Source organism: Cicer arietinum, chromosome 6 (assembly GCF_000331145.2).
Source record: "Cicer arietinum cultivar CDC Frontier isolate Library 1 chromosome 6, Cicar.CDCFrontier_v2.0, whole genome shotgun sequence".
Taxonomy (NCBI): Eukaryota; Viridiplantae; Streptophyta; class Magnoliopsida; order Fabales; family Fabaceae; genus Cicer; species Cicer arietinum.
Genome location: NC_021165.2, coordinates 47,808,035 through 47,829,225, shown reverse-complemented (window position 1 = coordinate 47,829,225; position 21,191 = coordinate 47,808,035). Strand labels below are relative to the sequence as shown.

Genomic DNA, 21,191 nt, shown 5'->3' with positions numbered 1-21,191 from the left:
GTTCGCGATTTGCCTTACTAATATTCTATATAAAAAAAAAATAGCAATTGTGTAAAAATTTAAAATACGCTACGAATATGAATAATAAAACACAAATGCTAATAAATTAATCACTTACGACAAACGCCGGGTCAGAACGTTTGGAAACAAATGCACTCCATTCATCCTTTGATATATAATGTTGATATATCTTTGGAGGTTCAGCATTTGTGTTTCCTTCTCTATCTTTTAGATAGAAATTTGAGAGATGGGATCTAAATCCACGATGGATTTTCCCAGCAACTCTCAAAACATATGACTTTCGTTCCTCATCAAGAACAAAAGTGGTCTGCAATGAAAACAATTATAAGTAATGTATTTTACAGAAAAAAAATTATAAATGACAAAAGAGTAGATCAAAATATTTACTTGAATGTCATTCCAGATGATATCTTTGGCATCCTTCAACGCCTTATCTCTCCAGTTGTCTATTGTTATTGGGACATTTTGACGAACAACAGCCCCAATGTAGCTTACAAACATGGAGCTGTTGGGGTCAACTGGCTGACCACTCTCGTTCCAGCCAACCTAATAAACTCATATAGTAAGTACATGCCCTAAACCCTAAAAAAAGATAAAAAAACACACAGCAAACAGAGTATATATAGTATACCTCAAATTTAATGCCACTGCTCCGTGCTTTAATCACCCTTTGCATGATAGTTGCACCACGTTTGACTTCTTTTTCGTAAGTCTTAGAGGTGCCAACTTCTTCATTTTGAACTTCTAAATCTTTGTTTGTATCCATTTAACTACAACAAGTTCAACATGCACTTTAGTATAACATCAACAAGCTCAACATGGATCATGCATTATTATAAACAAACTCAACATGTATCAGTATATCTTAAAAAAGCTCAACATGCATTCTAATGATTACAAAAATTTAATAACATCAATACCTGAATAATGATGGTTCGAAGAAAGACGAAATGCAAAGAAAAGAGGGTTTGCAGAAAGTTCACAGAAATATGGTTCACAGAAATACGGTTTGAAGAAATACGTAATGAGGGTTACGTATTTCAATGAAAATATATTGTGTGAAATGGGAGAGATGATCTTGGATGGAAATAAGGTTCGAAATGAAGGAGATGATCGTGGAAATAAGGTTCGTAAAGGACGGGATGATAGGGTTTGCAAAAGAAGAGAAGAAATGAAGGTTGAGATGAAGGTTACGTAATGAAGAGGAAACTGAAGAGGTAACTGTTATATATACGTAACACTTTTACAGCGCTTTTTATAAGCCTTTTACAGCGCTTATTTTGTAAAGCGCTCTAAAAGGCTTCTTTAGTTAAATTTTTAAAAGGCTCTTTTACAGCGCTTTTTTCAAATAAGCGCTGTAAAAGACCTCCGTGTGTTATTATGTTATTTGAATGCCTTTTACAGCGCTTTTTTCAAATAAGCGCTGTAAAAGACCTCCGTGTGTTATTATGTTATTTGAATGCCTTTTACAGCGCTTTTTTCAAATAAGCGCTGTAAAAGACCTCCGTGTGTTATTATGTTATATGAATGCCTTTTACAGCGCTTTCACACATAAGCGCTCTAAAAGGCTTCTTTAGTTAAATTTTTAAAAGGCTCTTTTACAGCGCTTTTTTCAAATAAGCGCTGTAAAAGACCTCCGTGTGTTATTATGTTATATGAATGCCTTTTACAGCGCTTTCACACATAAGCGCTCTAAAAGGCTTCTTTAGTTAAATTTTTAAAAGGCTCTTTTACAGCGCTTTTTTCAAATAAGCGCTGTAAAAGACCTCCGTGTGTTATTATGTTATTTGAATGCCTTTTACAGCGCTTTTACACATAAGCGCTCTAAAATGTCTCTTTATGTTAATTTTAAGAGGCTCTTTTACAGCGCTTTTCCCAAATAAGCGCTGTAAAAGACCTCCGTGTGTTATTATGTTATATGAATGTTTTTTAAAGCCTTTTACAGCGCTTTTCCACATAAGCGCTCTAAAATGTCTCTTTATGTTAATTTTAAAAGGCTCTTTTACAGCGCTTTTTCCAAATAAGCGCTGTAAAAGGCCTTATTGTTTTTGTGTTTTGTTATGTTATGTTATTTTTTAAACAAGCTCAACATGCATGCAAAACCCACATAGTAGTAACTGGTCACCACAAAAATCCCTTCCTCTTCACCAAACTCTTCTCCTTTTATGCATCTTCTTCACAAACATCAAAGCTTACTCTTTCACAATTCAATCTCCACCTCAACACCCTTTTTATCTCTTTACATTCTCTTTCCTTCTTAAATCGAAACTTAATTGGTATTCAGGATCATTGCCATGTTGCGAAAAATGGGTTTGTGTCTGGTGTTTTTGGGGATTCCCATGATGCGTACAAGGTGTTTGAAGAAATGGGTTTGTGTCTGATGTTTTTTGGATTCCCATGATGCGTACAAGGTGTTTGAAGAAATGGGTTTGTGTCTGATGTTTTTTGGATTCCCATGATGCGTACAAGGTGTTTGAAGAAATTAGGTGTCTGATGAATATTATTTTTAAAGCTTTTTTACAGCGCTTTGTCAAATAAGCGCTGTAAAATGTCTTTTTTACTCACTTTCAAAAGAGTCGTTTACAGCGCTTTGTGTGAAAAGCGCTGTAAAAGGTATAAAACACTCATTATTTTATTTTTAAAAGGATCTTTTACAGCGCTTTTTAAGATAAGCGCTGTAAAATGTCTCTTTATTTTATTTTTGTGTTTGGTTTATTTGGGTTGGGATGACATTAAAAACATTTTTATCATTGTTTATTGGATTAAAAATATTGTTATCATTGTCTTTATCACAATACTTTAGGAGATGATGAATTATTAGAAATGAGTATTCTGAAGAATCTATATATATATATGCACTGAGCAAAAGAGAATCTCTCTATTCAGTTCAGTTCAGTTCATGTAAATTACTAATTTATATTCAGTTCAGTTCATGTAAATCAAGCTAAATATAAAACACTCATTGTTACATGAACTTGGTATAAAACACTCAAATCAAGCTAAATATAAGCAGAAAATAAATTAATCAGAAAATAAATTAATCAGAACTTAGTATAAAACACTCAATTCAGATTACATGCATATTTACAATAACACAGTTCAGATTACATGCATAGCTTATATAAAACAATTAAACATATATATACATTAAGATGCCCTTCTTCTTTTCCTGGTGACATTCACATTTGTTTGTCCATTTACAATACGAAACGATGGATTAATCCAAATTCCCTCATCATGATCATCTCTAAGATATAAACCATCATCAGTTGAATCAATTTCATGTGGTTGTTGTGATGTTGCAAATAAAAGATCATTACCAACATCTTCATCATTATTGTTATCATCACTTATTTTATTGGTCGATAGGACAACAGACCATTTATCATTAGAAGGATCAGTGACATAAAACACTTGTTGAGCTTGCGACGCTAAAATAAAAGGCTCGTCTTTGTATCCCACCCTATTAAAATCGACAAGCAAGAATCCTGACTCATCAATCCGAACGCCATTATTATTATCGACCCACTTGCAACCAAATATGGGAACACGAAACATTGTGTAGTCTAACTCCCATATGCGCTCGATAACCCCAAAATATGATAGATTTGCATATATTGGGTTTTTGTCTTTTGCACTTGAGACATGCATCGCTTCAGCTACGAGAGTGACTCCACTATTTTGCATAGTGGTCTGATCATCTTGTTCTTTGGTATAAAATGTGTAGCCGTTAATAACATAACCAGTGTAAGAAAAGACATGTAAGCTCGGACCATTTGCTAGCCACCTCAATCTATTTGAAATTGATCCGGGGTCTATATCAAATTTTGACATTATGTGATTTTTTAACCATGTTACAAAACTTCGATTGTGCTCTCGAGTTATCCAATTTTGATTCCTATTCATGTTCAAACGAGATAACTGATCAATGTGTATTGTAACATACGGTTGAACCTCATCATCATTGTGCAGAACATACAATTGTGCCTGCTCCCATTCTGTCCTTGATATAGTCAGTAGTCTCCTTCCAGTTATCCCTTCTCCTGATAGTCTTCCCGAATGACGAGACATGGGAAGCCCTATGGATTCAACATTGGACAGATATTCAGTACAAAATTCAGCAGCCTCTTCAACAATGTATCGTTCAGCAATACAACCTTCTGGTCGACTTCTACTTTTTACGTACCCTTTTAATATTTTCATATATCGTTCTATCGGATACATCCATCTCATATAAGCTGGCCCACAAAGTTGTGTCTCCTTAACCAGATGAACAGTAAGGTGAACCATTATATCAAAAAACGATGGTGGGAAATACATTTCAAGCTCACACAAAGTAACAACAATTTCCCTCTGCAATGTCGGTAATTTCTGAGGGTCGATCACTTTACTACAAATTTCCCTGAAGAAGAAACATAATCTAGTTAAGGCTAGTCGAACTTTTTCAGGTAAAATGGAACGTATACCTATTGGTAGCAAATGCTCCATTATAATATGACAATCATGGGTCTTCAAACCTTTTAACTTGAGGTCTTTCATACAAACCAAATTTTTAATGTTCGAAGAGTATCCTTCTGGAACTTTAACTTCGTGTAGAAATTTACATAAAACAATTTTTTCCTTTCTAGATAGAGTATGAGCGGCTGGAGGTAGATATGTGCGATTTCCTTTCTTTACTGGAGCCAGTTCATTTCTTATTCCCATATCGACCAAGTCCAATCTTGCATTGACGCCATCTTTAGACTTTCCTGGAACATTGAGTAACGTACCAATAACACTTTCAAATACATTTTTTTCAATATGCATCACATCGAGGAAATGTCTTACATACAATGACTTCCAATATGGCAATTCAAAGAAAATTGACTTTTTCTTCCACCCAGTTTTCACCAGCTCTCCCGCAAAAGGTTTGCCAAATTTATTGGTCAAACCTTGTACTTTTTCAAGTATTTGATATCCAGTCGGTGCTAAAGGAGCTTTACCTTCCTCTGATTTTCCATTGAATGCATTTCTCCACCCACGATACTGATGACTATAAGGTAAAAATCTACGATGTCCAAGAAACACATTCTTCTTACAATGTTTCAACCGCATCCAATTTGTACTCTCTTCACATATAGGACATGCACACTGACCTTTAATGCTATATCCTGATAAATTACCATATGCTGGAAAATCATTAATTATGCCGAACAACATAACCCTTAAATTGAAACATTCTTTCTTATACCCATCATAAACTTCCACACCTGTCTCCCACATACTTTTTAAATTTTCGATTAGAGGAGTCAAGTATACGTCGATATCATTCCCCGGTTGTTTGGGTCCAGAAATTAACAGAGACAACATCATAAACTTACGCTTCATACATAACCATGGAGGTAGGTTATATATTACCAAAATCACAGGCCACGTGCTATGTGAGATGCTTTGAAGACCATGTGGATTCATTCCATCAGTAGAAAGTGCAAGTCTTAGATTTCTTGACTCTATCCCGAATTCAGGATACTCGTGATCAATTTTTGCCCATTGTGGGGAATCTGCAGGGTGTCGAAACATTCCATCTCTAATTCTTTCATCTGCATGCCATGTCAAGTGTTTTGAATCTTCTTCACTGCGATACATGCGCCTAAATCTTGGTATTATAGGAAAATACCACACGACTTTTGCTGGAGTAGATTCTTTCTTCTTATATCGAGAGACATTGCATTTCGGACACGCCTTAAGTAGTTCATATTCGTTTCGAAATAAAATGCAATCGTTAGGACACGCATGAATCCTTTCGTAACTCATTCCAATAGAACACAAAATCCGTTTAGCCTCGTAGGTTCGACTGGGAAGTTCATTATCATCTGGCAACATATCTTTTATGAGTGTTAATAATTCCGTAAAGCTTTTATCAGACCATCCATTACTCGCTTTTAAGTTGTACAACTTTAATATCGCTGACAGTCTTGTGAATTTAGTACAACCATTATATAATTCTTTCTCTGCATCACTCAACAAACTTTCAAACATTTTAGGACAATCTCGAAGATCTTCTTCAACTGCTTTTGCAATCTCATCAACTCGGTCCGGCTCATATGTATCTGTATCGAAATCAGTTGAAGCATATGTAGAACTATTCTCAAAATTAATGTTTCCTTTTTTTTTCTCACCATGTCTTATCCAACATGTGTAGCTTTGATCAATTCCATTACATACTAGATGTCCTTCTAATTCATCTTCTCTAACACGTTTTCCAAAACAACATTTTAAACAAGGACAAACTACTCTATTTGGATCTTTTGCATTCTTCACTGCAAACTCAACAAACTCCTTCACTCCAATTTCATACTCTTTTGACAATCGATTGGCTGAAATCCATTTCCTATCCATATTATACCACCTATATAAATGCAGTAACAAAAATAATAAGCTTTCAAAACATATCAACAAGTTTCAAAAAGAAACCAATATCAACTAACAATTTCAAAACAGAACAGATCATGTGGTATGAGTTTTTGACAATTTTTGACAATTTCAAAACAGAACAGATCATGTGGTATGAGTTTTTGACAATTTTTGACAATTTCAAAACAGAACAGATCATGTGGTATGAGTTTTTGACAATTTTTGACAATTTCAAAACATAACAGATCATGTGTAAAAAATACCTTAGACAACGTAGATGGCCGCACAGTACGTAGAGGATATGAGGGTTTTCAACGTATATAATTATTTGAAAGATGCAGTTTACAGCGCTTGTGAAAAAAGCGCTGTAATAGGTAGTTAAATTCAATGAAAGCGCATGTATTTTACAGCGCTTGTGAAAAAAGCGCTGTATTAGGTAGTTCAAATATTTGGAAGCGCATGTGTTTACAGCAGCTTGTGAAAAAAGCGATGTAACTGATACGCGAAAGCGCTTCTTTTTACAGCGCTTTTTTGACAAGCGCTGTAAAAGTCTTATAACGTTATGCAAAAACGTTATATGACCTACTACAGCGCTTGTCATCAAAAGCGCTGTAAAATGTTCCGTTATTTTTAAAATATAATTACAACAGCGCTTGTGTTTAGCAAGCGCTGTAAAATGGGCGCTGTTAAATGTCATTTTTGGCGTAGTGATTTTTTGTTTTATGAATCCTAACCACACATTTGAGAGAGTGATGAATGTTTAACAATTAATATTTCTTTAAAATAATATAGTAATTAGAAAGCTGTAAATTTTAACAGATTATTGATTAACATATTAATTTTAATAGATTATTTGGTCTATCATATATATTAACATATTAATTTTAATAGATTATTTGGTCCATCATATATATAGACCATAAATGATTAATGAATAATATACTATTTACTTTATACTTATTAATATATTTTAATACGTATATATTTTTTTACATAATACTATTTATGTTCTATTTTCTCATAATTTTTAATGAATGAAATGTAATATAAGACATTAAATTATAAATCGATTGATCAAACATTTAAAATCATTTAAAAAAAATACTCTACAAATAAAATCAATACATTGTATTATTTTTAAAAATTTAAAAACTTATTCACAATAATATTAATATGTTAAAGTCTATATATCTCGCGCAATGCACAAGTCATATTTTAGTTTAGTTCATTAGTATTCCGTATAAAACTTCTTTCTAGTTTAGTTCATTAGTATTCCGTATAAAACTTCTTTCTTGATGGTGGCTTATACATATAAGGACGAAGATTTATGTTTGATTTTAGTTGGTCCTGGATAGAGACGATGGCTTGTCTTGATTAAGAATACTTTTTTGCTTTAACTCTTTTGCTTTCTATTTATGAGTTTAGGTGTCTAATGGACTTATTGGATGGTGTTGTTAATCAGCAGTAACAGATCCAAAATATTTTCATAGTGGAGGCAAAGACATAATTATAATAATATTCAATAAATAAATTATTTTAAGTTTAATTTACAAAATAAAATTTTATGACAAAATCTCCAAAAACAACTATAATATGGAGGAAAGTGTTTCCTTTTAAGATATCACAAGATACATTATATATTATTGTATGCACTTAGTATTAAAAGAATGATAAATAATAGAAGGATATTGCTTAAAATTACTGCTAGTTATTTTGTTTTATCTTTTATAATTTTTTAGAGACAACAGTTATACTTTTTTTAGGTGCAACATAATGTTATTAGACATTTTTATATAAAAGTGCGTTTCCTTCGTGGGGGCAAGAGCCCCCATACCATTATACATAGGTTCGCAATTATTAACCACTCAAAATTTTGTTTGATTGTTTGATGTAATTTTTAAGTTTTTGTTGACACACGTCGACATTTTGATTCATTAAAAAATGTAGTTTTATGTGGCGTGGGTCAGTTGAATATGTTAGCTCCAGAAGATAACTCCTCAAATTACCCTTAAAATAAGTATTCCTCAAATTTCAACCACAACAGTCATTATACGATGCATTTGACAAATTCATATATGACTATACATAGTACATGTATATTTTTTGTTTGAGAAGAACTAAATTGTTCTTAACAATAAAAAAATTATCTGAACAACTTGTCATGTTAATGAAACTAATTAAAAAATAAGTGACATAATCAACATTAAGAATTTTCAACTCAGCCTTGTATTAATGAAATTTAATATTAAAACATCAATTAAATTATATAAGTGAGTTGTACATAGATTAATAGAATTCCAAACCTATCCTTTTTAAGGCATAACTTATATATATTTTTTAATCAATAGCATACACATTATTGTTATAATTATTAATTAAATAAATATTAACCGTGCAATATAAAATTGATAATACATAAATATATTTCCCTACTTAGACTATTCCATATTAGACTCCAACCACAACTCTTTTTCACATTCCACAATCCACAAAATTAACCAAATCCTTAAAGCTATTGAAATTTTTTCTTTGTTCTTTGAACTCCAAAATCAAAATCTCTGACACCCTTTTCTAGTTAGATCCTCTCTTCCACTGATCCAAATTGATTTGGTTTATCTGTATCTTTTACATCCACAAATGTTTCTATCAAAGCATGGCCCAAAATTCTTCAAATTTAGAAGCCCTTTTTCCTTCCTATGTCATATCTGTGGTCTTTTCAATTTATAAGATAGCCTTTTAATTCTTTTCAAAATCTCTTCAACCACAAATATCTTCAACAAAAATACTTATTACTCTGTTGGCTTATAACACACAATTAATGGTTTAACTTTATTGTGGGACAACACAAACATAAATTTTCTATACAAAATAGTTCCCTTGTCATTACATATCTTCCTCTAGTTTCTTATTTTCATCTTAAAATTTCTTTGACACCAATGGTTACCAAAAATATTTACGAATTTTCATGTGGATTTGTTGAAATGGCTTGGATTATGCTAAGTGTTGACTACTCAAGGCTCTTATGGCAATTATTTGGTGTTTTTTCTTATGAAAATCATGAGTGGAAGCCTCGGATTATCTAGCACCACCTTCACTTGATTCTTATAAGCTATTACATAAATAAATTTTTTTATTACTATATCTATAAATTAAGTCAAAATATTTGTTAGAGCCATGTATAAGGGGAGAATAGGAGGCAAAGCTCAGCTTGGATATGTTGAAACTGACCCTTCAGGTCGATATGGACGTGTAAGTATTTCTGAAATTTCTCACATTCATATGATTCTTTTTTTAAACAATCAAAGTTAGTAATTAATTGTTATGTTATTTTTTTTTTCACTTAAGTTTGAATTTGAATCCAACGATTCGTTACCCCTTAGCCCCAATCAGTTGAGCTATCTACCCACTTCTTATATTCATTTGGTTAAGTTAGAGGCATATGAAATGATAAATTCATAAAGTTTCTATGGTACTTCAATTAGAGAATTAATAACTAATTAATTCATTAGTCAAAAGAAAGTATGTATTGAAATTCTTTCTTTCGATTTGCATAAGGATGCTACATAATTTGCACAAAATTACTCTACATGTGAAAATTAATTTTACATTTTTTTAAGACATGTGATTTTACTTTAAAGCTACTTTTTCTTATTATCCAATTTAGAGCAATTCTGTAATGTTTGTCTTTGATCATAATAAAGGACAGATTTTTTTTATTTGAATTATTTTTCAATTGCCATCTGTTAGATAATGTCATTGTTAACACCATCTATGATTGAGTCAATATTATCGTATAAAGAAATTAAGCACATGTGCTCTGTTTTATCCGTTTACTAAGTCTTGGCTTGTTACCGTGTCCAACAACCTTGATCACACATGGTTAACTCTCTACACTCAAGGGTGATTCATAATGTATCAAATTGAATTATTAAAACTCACTTGACATTTTATTGCACCATACTTGCTAAAAAAATATATTATTACACCAAATATATATGTTTGACTTTTAAAGAAAATTGTTAAACGAGTACCACATCTCCTACTTTTTTACAATAGACAACTAAGTTAGCAAAAATTTATATATTTAATCAATACATCAATTTTTGTGAACATAATTGTCTCTTACGAAATGGATCGGAGAGAGAATCTTTAAACTAACATTGTGTGAGACATATTGTACATATATAATTTGATTCCATATTCATTTAATTAGGAGTTCGAAACTTGATTATGTATGAAAAAATATATATTGAGACATATCAATCTTTTAAATGAATATCAATACATTAGTGATTAGTCGCACGAGATAGTTTATATATAAAAAATTCTAATCAGATTTTTTCATAAACATCTAATTAATCTAGTTGCCTATTCGGTGTTAAAATTAAATTATTACTAAATTATGATTATTGGTGCGTGTAGTTGAGGGATGTCCTTGGCAAAGGAGCCATGAAGGTAGTGTATAGGGCATTTGATGAAGTCCTAGGAATAGAAGTGGCTTGGAACCAAGTCATGCTTGATGATGTCTTTCATTCACCAGATCAACTTCAACGCCTCTATTCAGAGGTTCATCTTCTAAAGAACTTGGATCATGACTCTATCATTACCTTTCATGATACTTGGATCGATGTCAATTGTAGAACTTTCAACTTTATCACTGAATTGTTCACTTCCGGCACCCTAAGAGAGTAATTCTTTAACCATCACTTATTATCATTCCTTTTATTTTATTTTTTTAATCCTTTACCAAGGTTTTAAATGGCATTCCTAATTGAACTCTATAATTAAAACCATGGTCACCGTCACATTATCATTGCAATAATTGACATTACAAAAAAGTCATAATAAAACAGCGAAGACCAAGAATAAAATGTCGTATATTTGTAAGAAAAAAAATAATAATATATGTTCTCTTATATTTTGTATTTATGATATTTACATCCATATGTATATATAATTTAGGTATAGAAAGAAGTACCCTCGTGTAGATATAAGAGCAATAAAGAATTGGGGTCGCCAAATTCTAAGTGGTTTGGAGTATTTGCACAGCCATGATCCGCCAGTGATTCATAGAGACCTAAAGTGTGATAATATCTTTGTCAATGGTCATATGGGGAAGGTCAAGATTGGTGATTTAGGCCTTGCAGCTATTCTAAGTGGCTCTCAACATGCACATAGTGTCATAGGTAATCTTTGCTACTTAAATAATTTAATATTTAAGTCTTGAAATTAAATAGTTGTTTTAATTTAGTCTCTACATTATCAATATTTTAAAATAATTTTTAAAATTGTAAAAATGTTATTGAGTTTATTTTTTTGTCTGAATTTATTATAAAAATTATTTCTGGCATTATTCACTAAGATTCACATAAACTTTGATTTTACCGACTTGATTTCATTTTAGTACTTACGAATACTAAAAGATGGACGAATTTTATTAAAATTTAACAAATTCAATGATGATTTTAGAATATGTCTACTGTGAGAGACTCACTTCTTAAATTGTTAATGATTAGTAATCCAAATATTACTATTTGTATAAAATTGAAATTATGTGTACTTGGTATGATATTTTAGGTACACCTGAATTTATGGCACCAGAATTGTATGAAGAGGACTATAATGAGCTGGTTGACATATACTCTTTTGGTATGTGTATGATAGAGTTGTTCACTTCGGAGTTCCCATACAACGAGTGCTCTAACCCTGCACAAATATACAAGAAAGTTACTTCTGTAAGTTTAATTGAATTTTTCTTTATCAATCCATTTAGTTTAAATTCATATCATATTATAATTAGACGGTAGTTGTCAAAGTTAATCCTTTGGTTGAGATTCATTCTGAAAGGAGTATCAAAATTTAGATAGTTGTTGTGTCAAAAAGTATCAAAATTGACTTGATCTCATTTCAAACAAGATTTTGACAAACAAACTTGTTTTTGTAAAAATTTAATCAAATATTTGATTATTGTTGTTGAGTTAAATTGTGAGTGGTTAGGTCCACGTCAACTGAAAATTAGTTAAATGGTAAATATGTAAAAGTGGTGACCCATATACCTAATGTATTAGGGTTGAGTTGAGACGTTGTCTGCAAATATCTTGTTGTGCTAAAACATTTGACTCGTTGTTGCTTATGCCCTTCTTAGAACTCCCCAGTAACTATTAGACCAAAGTATTTCGTAACTGTCAATCAAAATTGACATTAAATTTTAAACTATTTTAAAAATGCTTAGATAATGAATTGACTTCAAACTATTTAAACCAAATAAAATCTACACAAAATGAAATCATATTAATATAAAATAATCGGTCTATGACCTCAATACCATATAACTCATTTTTAAAACATTGGATGATTTGATATTACAGGGGAAGCTACCAGAAGCATTTTATAGGATCCAAGATTTAGAAGCCCAAAAGTTTGTTGGAAAATGTTTGGCAAATGTCTCAGAGAGGTTGTCAGCAAAGGAGCTCTTGTTGGACCCTTTTTTAGCCACGGACCAACTTGACTCATTACTGCCAACTCCAACATCACTTAGTAGACTCAATTTCACAACATCAAATCCTAAAGACAAACATTCATTGAATGATCAAACAAAGAGCACACACATGACAATCACAGGGACTATGAATGAAGAGGATGACACTGTTTTCCTTAAAGTAAAAATTTTCAATAAAAATGGTATGTATTGTTTCACCTCAAGATATAATATGTATTTTTTTGTCTGTAGATATTATATTTTATTATATAATCAAAATGGTGTTTGAGAAAAATTACTAAGACCTATTTGGCCTATAAGATATCAATTGTATCCAATTGGTTCTTTCAAATCTAAAATGTTGGTAAAAATATTCATTTAAAAAACCTAAATTATTCCTAAAAAATATTTTTAAATGACCGATTTAACCAATATTTGAAATTTTAAATCAGCACACACTTACACGCAGTTTTTAATCACGATCGTTAACCAGAGATCGAACAATTTAGATCGAAAATTGTCTTTTAAGTAAAATGATTTCGACCGTCAATTCAAAATCAGAAAACTGAGATCAGATACATCGTCCTGTATTTACAAGAAATCTAATTCCCTTTTCTTTAGTACCAATGTTACCGTTTAATTTTTGAGAAAATGGAGTCTAAACTAATTTTATATTAACAATGAATGGTAATCATTGATTTGATCATTTTTCTATATAGTTATAAGTTTCATCATCATATAACCCCTGAATCAACGACTTGTATTTACTTTTAGTGTAAAAATGTTTATGTGTATGGTCATTAATCCCTGTCTGTCTTGTATTGTTACATCTAAGTGGGTTTTTTAAGATATTATACTTTAAATACAGGAAACACAAGGAATATATATTTCCCGTTTGACACCATAAAGGACACTGCCATTGAGGTTGCAAATGAAATGGTCAAAGAACTAGAAATTAGTGACTTGGAACCATTAGAAATTGCTGAGATGATAGAAGAAGAGATATCAACTATAGTTCCAACATGGAGGGATTGTGACACTTACAAGTATCAAAGACAACATAGTTTTCAATATGAAGAAGAGGATGATATCAATAACCACCATCCTTTCTTCTCATCATCTCCTCGCTCTTCCTCACATGATTCTCTCCCAATGTTTTGTCCTTCCTATAACAATTCCTACTTTCGTGGGAACCAATACCCTTTTGCACAAGGTAATTCTCTTCTTTAAACTTATGATGCAAATTACTTTATATAGTTAAAGTGTTGCTTAAAACATTCAAAATAAATAAATCACCAATTTAGTTATTAAATTGCAACAATAGAACATTTAGTCATTGTATTGAAAATTCCACTATAATTCCTAAATTTTTTAAATATAGTTTTAGTCGCTGCAATTATAATGATGTATTGTTTTAGTCATATAAATTTTTTTGTTTGTATTCAATCCTAATAAATTCAAAAATTGTTATTTTTAGTCTAAAATAGTTATTTTATTGGACTATGTGGTACATCAAAAACAAAAATACCAGTTTTTGAATTTGAACGTAGTGAATGTTGCAATTAATTGGTTCAAATTTAAGACTTAGAACTATTTGCAGATGATCTATTTATGAATGATGATGCAAGTTCTCAAAGCTCAATGAACTCCTACAATTATTTCAATTTCCATTCCAACGACTCATGCAATGAAGATGAGCAACAAGGTTCAAGTTTTGCAAAAGGAGAAGAACCCCTTTGCTGCAATCCAAAAAGTAGCAACAAGTGGACAAGATTCTACCCTCAAGAAGAGGAAGTTGAAGCTGGAATCACCAAACAGTTTTGCAACATGAGAATGGATTCTCATACTCACACTCATAAACATCATCATGGACCAAGGAATAGATGTCATAAGCTAACTAAGATTAATTCCTATGTTGATATTAGGAGACAACAACTGCAAAGAACACTGATGGAGGAGATGCAAAAGAGAAGGATGGCTAAAACTGTTGGTGCCATTGAGAACATTGGGTTTAAGAATCCAGAAGGAGATGGATCATTTTCTTGTTGAATTCAAGTTCTATGGATTCATAATCTACTATTTTGTTATTTAACTACTTTTGGTGTGTTTTTTGTATTGCCTTTCATTATAATGTGAAATACTTGTAATTTATTTTAAACTCTGTATATGTTTTACTTGCTTGTGTATATGGAAATATGGAATGCATAGAATACTATATTTTGAGAGTAAACAACTTTAATTTCATTCTACTAAATTGAAATTAGGACATAATTATGATTATTCCTCTAATAATAGGGTGTTTCCCATCCAAATTCTAGAACATAAGATTTATTCTAAACCATTAAGTATATGAGCTTCAACATTAAATTATATTATTATTACTTGTTGAAGTAAAACCTCTCCCAAATGGTGAATCATTCCATCCCAAATGGTGAATCAAACCATTTGTAGACTTGTATAATTTCATCAATAGAACCCATAGTTTTAAATTGCAGCTCAAAAATGCTATTAATAATATTGATCAACACCTATTATTGGAGCTTAATGTAGAATGTCTATGGTTGTGTTTTAATTATAGAAATTATAGGAGGTAATGGATTGTTACAAATTAATAATGGACTGTTACAAGTTTATGGATGTGATAATTACTTTCCTATTTCCTATAATTAGTAATTAGAACATTTTTATTCATTAGGGACCTGGTAAGGTTGAGAGTTCCCCTAAACACTCAAACACTACCGAGAATTGAAAATGCAATCTGATAACTCAACCATAAAATTGTCAATATTTGAAGGTGAGAATTATCACATATGGGTAACCAGAATTGATGCTTATCTTGATGCTGATGATCTTTGGAAGGCTGTGGAGATTGATTATGTGATCGATCCATTACTGGAAACTCCAAAGTTCGCACAAATAAAAAATCATAGGAGAGAAAACAGCAAAAATCGAAGGCAAATTCGTATCTATTTTCTACTTTTTATGAACTAATTTTTACAAGAATTATGATTTGAAGTCAAACAAAGCAATTTGGGATTTTCTCATGCAGAAATTTGAAGAAAATGAGAAAGTCAAAGGGATGCAAGTGTTGAATTTGATTAGGGAGTTTGAGATTCAAAGAATGAAGGAGTCAGAAACAATCAAATAGTATTTTGAAAAACTTCTAATTGAGTTTTCTGATATAAGGATAGTCGAAAAAATCCTTGCGATTGTTCTTGAGAGGTTTGAGTCTACCATTTCTTCTTTGGAAAATTTCAAAGATATGTAAAAAATTACTTTGTCTGAATTGGTGTATGCTTTGCAAGCTGAGACTTATAAGGGAGGAAGGCACCATTGAAGGTGTTTTACAAGCTAAACTAAAGCTCAATCAAGGTTATAGAGGAAAGAAAAAATAAGGCTCAATGAAACAATTTTGAGAAGGCAAACAATCCTCCATGTCAGCATTGTGGAAAAAGGGACCATCTGCATTTTAGATGTGGGAAAAGACCTGATATACTATACTGCAACAAATGCAACCAACTTGGACATATTGCAAAAATTTGCTAGAACTAAAGAAAGCCTCAATTTGAAGCTTAAGTGGCTGATCAACAAGAAGAAGCAGGACAATTATTTGCTACAACTTATTTTGCTACTAACAAACATGGTGAATTTTGGCTAACTGATGGTGGATGTGCACATCACATGACCTATGACGAAGATTTGTTCAAGGAGTTGGACATAACAACTATTTCAAAAGTTATAATTTGCAATGGAGAATGCATTTCAGTTAAAGGAAAAGGCACAATTGCATTTTAAAGTTGTTCAAGTACTAAAGGCATTACTGATGTGCTTTATGTACCATATATTAATAAAAAAAATTAGTGTGGGTCAGTTATTTGAAAAGGGCTACAATATTTTGTTTGAAGATAAAATGTATTTAATAAAAGAGGCAAAATGGAATGATATGTCTAAGGTTAAAATGAAGGGAAAAATCTTCGCTTTAGATCCTATGGAGGAGGTGCATGCTATTGTGTCAATTCCAATTAATGCTATTGAGCTCTAGCACAAAAGGTTGGAACCTTTCGACTATTTTGCACTGTTGCATGTGAAAAAGCATAACTTCGTGGAAGACTTTCCATCATTAGAAGATCATTTTAGTAGTTGTAGTGGATGCCAATATGGAAAACAATCTAGAATTCCATTTCCTCAATTAAATTGGAGAGCATCACATAAAATGAAGTTGATTCATACAGACATTGAAGGACCGCAACTTGAATTATCTTTAAAGGAAAGTCGATATTACATTACATTTATTGATGATTTTACTAGAATGTGCTAGATTTATTTCTTGAGATTTAAATTTGAAGTTGCAAGAGTAATTTGGAGGTTTAAGGTAAAGTAGAAATATCAATCACAAGAAATGGAGGATCGAATTTTGATCTCTTTTAAAAATATCAATTCCTGCTCTCAATTTATACTAACTCACGATCAATCTTGGTTATCCCAAAAATTCAGAAGGTTCTTAGTTAGTGAAAAATAAATGAAGTAGAATATTTCTATGTGATTAGAGATAGTGAGTGAGAAATAATAAAATAAAAAAAAAATAGAGATAAGAGAATCACACAATGATATATCCTAATTCACCTAAGGTGAGCTACGTCTAGTTCTCACAATTTGTAAGTTTTTCCATTAATGTGCGTCACACAAGAAGGTTCTTGTTTTCACACAATCTTCCTTGATCACTTACATAATTCACCTTTCAACCTTGAAAGGGTTTTTACAGTTACCTTTCAGTCTAGAAATGATTTTTATAAGATACATTTTAATCACAAAAAGATTTTTACAATACACTCGAAATAGACTTAAGCTTCAAATGGAATTATGATAGAAGGTTGTAGGATCAAAATCTACTCAACACTTGTTTGAGATTGATTATTAGAAATAACTCAATAAAGAGATCCTTGAATATAGTATAAGAGAACTGACGTTTTTTCTTGATTGAAGAGTTTTGTTTGCTCGAGTATGATAGGTTTAGTAATAAATTGATTGGACTAAAAACTATTGATGTTGTCTTCACCTTGACGTTCCTTTTATAGACATGGTGAAGGTTATAGAAAGCTCATTATAGCCGTTATTGATCTTTACGAGAGACATATGTTCAGAGTGATAATTAATATACATGTGTTCTATTTAATCCAAAACGTTATTCCTTTGCAACCAGAACATTATTGGTTTTGTGTTTGAATTAACAATGTGACTGAGGGTTTAATATCTATCTAGTGTCAGTTTTTTTGTCTCAAAGGCATGCTAAGGTTTATGCTAAAGTTGCAGCAACAATGTCCTTTCATCATTGATGTCCCAACTTTACTTGTTTATAGCTCATCAATCTGTATATTGATTTAGTTATTGTTCTTAAATGATGTTTTGCTTATCTGGGCCTTTAGCTAGATTTTTGTGCTTGATCACTGTTTTGAGTAGCCATGATATTCGTTTATCTTAAGATCTGGATTTTGGGAAATGATTCATTTTACTCATTTCCTTAAAACGAATTATCCAGAATGGTCTTCATAAACTAGAATGATATTGTTATAAACCAGAATGATCTTGATTTTCCTAGACTGATATTCTTATAAAATACAATGATACTGTTATAACACTGAATGATCTTCAGACTAATATTCTTATAAACCATAATACTTTTCTAAACTAGAACGATCTTGATATTCCCAAACTAATCTTGATTACCCAAAATGATATTGTAATCAATTTCTAGTTCAATTAAGGCATGATTTACTTTGATTTATATCATGGTGTGATCATTGATTTTATGATGGTTGTTTATGAATAATTGATTTTCACGATAAGAACATGTGATGTATGATCTTAGTGATATTTGAATAAGGTGATGATTTCGTATAAGTTGTTTTTGGATCATTTGACATAATCTTAGTGGGTTGTGTGATAATGTTTGATTTTGATAATACATCATCATGTCATGACATATGCATCCTAGTGGGTTGGGCTTTGTTGGAATATTTTATTTTATAATACACCATCATGTCATGACATATGCATCTTCGTGGAAGTTGCCTTTATGGCAGGATTATTTTTCCCATTGGTATTAGTGATTTTTCTGTGTGGAAGTTGCCTTAGTGACATATATTATATCCGAATCATATTGTTATCAGGAGCATGCATAGCACTACACCATCTTTTGATTGTTTTGTTGTGGTCAATGTGTATCTAATGTGGTAATAAATTTTCTTAGATGATTTGATGTTATAATGAGATATTGATTTTGCTTGAGTGAGTTTGACTCATAATATGATTATTTCCGTGAATGTTTTGATATATTGTGATGCGTTTGATACGACTATGTGTTGATTATTTGCATATTCTTCTTACTTAAATTATATTATCAACATAATTTTAAAACTCACCTCCTTTGTTGTTGGTGTTTAACTGGCTTGGCCATGCATTTGTGAAATCGCAGATATTATAGGTTAATGAGTCTTAAAGTTTAAATTTGGAAGAAGCCCCCTCGCTCCATTAGGTGCTACTAAGAATGCGAGTTATAAGTTGTATTTTACTTATTTAATTAGAAATGACTTTTTGTATGAAAACCATATAAGTACTACTAAGTTTTTAGAATTAAATTAAGAAATTATAATTAAATCAAATTTATTGAGATTGCACTGTTCTATAGGAGGAAAAATTATGAAGTATTCCATTTGAATTTTGAGAAATGTGATATCCTAATAACTCATAAAAATTTATTTTCTTTTGAAATAATTTTTATTTATCCGATGTGAATTTTAGTAAAAATATGATATAAATTATATGTATATTATTTTGGGGTTTAGGGGTTACTAATGATTTAAATGAATAGTAGTTTAGATATTCTTACTAAAAAAAATTGTCTTAATTTTTCTAAGCAATAAGTATTTTTAAGTAATTTTTTGGATCAAATATATGAGGCATAAAATTATGGTATCAGAGCAAGTATGTCCAATCGGACCGAGTGGGTCAAGTGTCGAATTAGTGTCAGTAAGATGACAATCGTATCAGTTGTGGTTGTTTGTGAATTAGGTTCATTATTTGATTTCGTACCTAACATTATTGGGTTATGTGCCACATGTTTTTCCATGAACGCACATGTCTTGTGAATTGATTGCTACATAATTGATGAAGTTGCTCGTTATCTATTCGTTGTTGCTTAACTATTTTCTTTGGTGCATTTGAGGTCCTTACTTGAGTAACCATTTTGCCTTGTTAATTTTATGAATTTTGTGTGATTATGAATGTATTGCATTGTCTTACTCATGGAGAATCATATTGTGGTTAACTTCTTAATTAAAAAAAAATTATGTTTCGTTGCTTTATGTTAAAAATTAGAAGCGACAATTTTTATTGATTAGTTGTGTATCAGAAATCATTAGTTATTGTTTATGTTAATCTAAATTGTTGTGAAATTATTTTATTTGCTTACTTTAATGTCAATTTACTGGTTTTCTATATTTTAATATTACAGCTTAAAAACTACAAAAATTTAATTGTTAAATTATATGCCTTACGCTTAAAGTTTTGATTTTTCCATTGAAATCCATTTAGAGCATTCTTTGTAATTTTGAAATAATAGAAAATTCATATTATTTGCACTAATAATTGTTGAATATTCAAGGTTGATTGAACTCTAAAGTTAGAGTTTTTAGAAAAAATAAATTGTCAAGGAGTTAAAGTTGATTTATTTTATAAAAGAAAAATATAATTTTATGTTTGAATCGTTGTTGACATATTTTAAATAATTAAACCGTGTTGGAGGTTTGGTCATTTATAAATAAATAAAATATCTACGATGATGTTGTTTAAAATTTAGAGTAGCCAAACATTTAAACAAAGTTTGAATATGTGTTGTTTTTAAGAAAATCTAGAAGATTTGTTGTAATAATAGTTTTGAGAAGATGATAAAATAAATTTGTTGTGTTCGAAGACAATAAAATAGTTTTGAGAAGATAACACTATGCGAAAAATAGGATTTTACAGCGCTTTTTTTAAGCCATTTACAACGCTTTTTCAAAAAAAAAAAAAACGCTGTAGAATCGAGCGCTATAAAAAGATACAACAGCGTTTTTTAAAATCAAAAAGCGCTATAAAAAATGTAAATATATTGCGCGCTTGTTATGCACCTTTTACAACGCTTATTTGAAAAAGCGTTGTAAAATGTGCCTTCAATATATGCATTATTATCCACCTTTTACAACGCTTTTTCAAATAAGCGTTGTAAATGTGCACTCAATATATGCATTATTATGCACCTTTT

General features: G+C 30.9%; 1 protein-coding gene across 2 annotated transcripts; it reads left to right on the top strand.

Moving 5' to 3' along the window:
* Positions 1-8,869: 8,869 nt before the first annotated feature.
* Positions 8,870-15,107, top strand: LOC101506224 (probable serine/threonine-protein kinase WNK5). 2 transcript variants are annotated; one of them, XM_004506375.4, is made up of 7 exons: positions 8,870-9,663; positions 10,837-11,102; positions 11,377-11,600; positions 11,992-12,149; positions 12,783-13,095; positions 13,761-14,105; positions 14,493-15,107. In XM_004506375.4, exons 1-7 carry the CDS (start codon positions 9,589-9,591, stop codon positions 14,939-14,941), a joined length of 1,830 nt encoding a protein of 609 aa, XP_004506432.1. In that variant the 5' UTR covers positions 8,870-9,588; the 3' UTR covers positions 14,942-15,107. The 2 variants fall into 2 exon arrangements, with proteins under 2 accessions (XP_004506432.1, XP_073226403.1); XM_073370302.1 differs by lacking the exon at positions 10,837-11,102.
* The last annotated feature ends 6,084 nt before the right edge of the window (positions 15,108-21,191 follow it).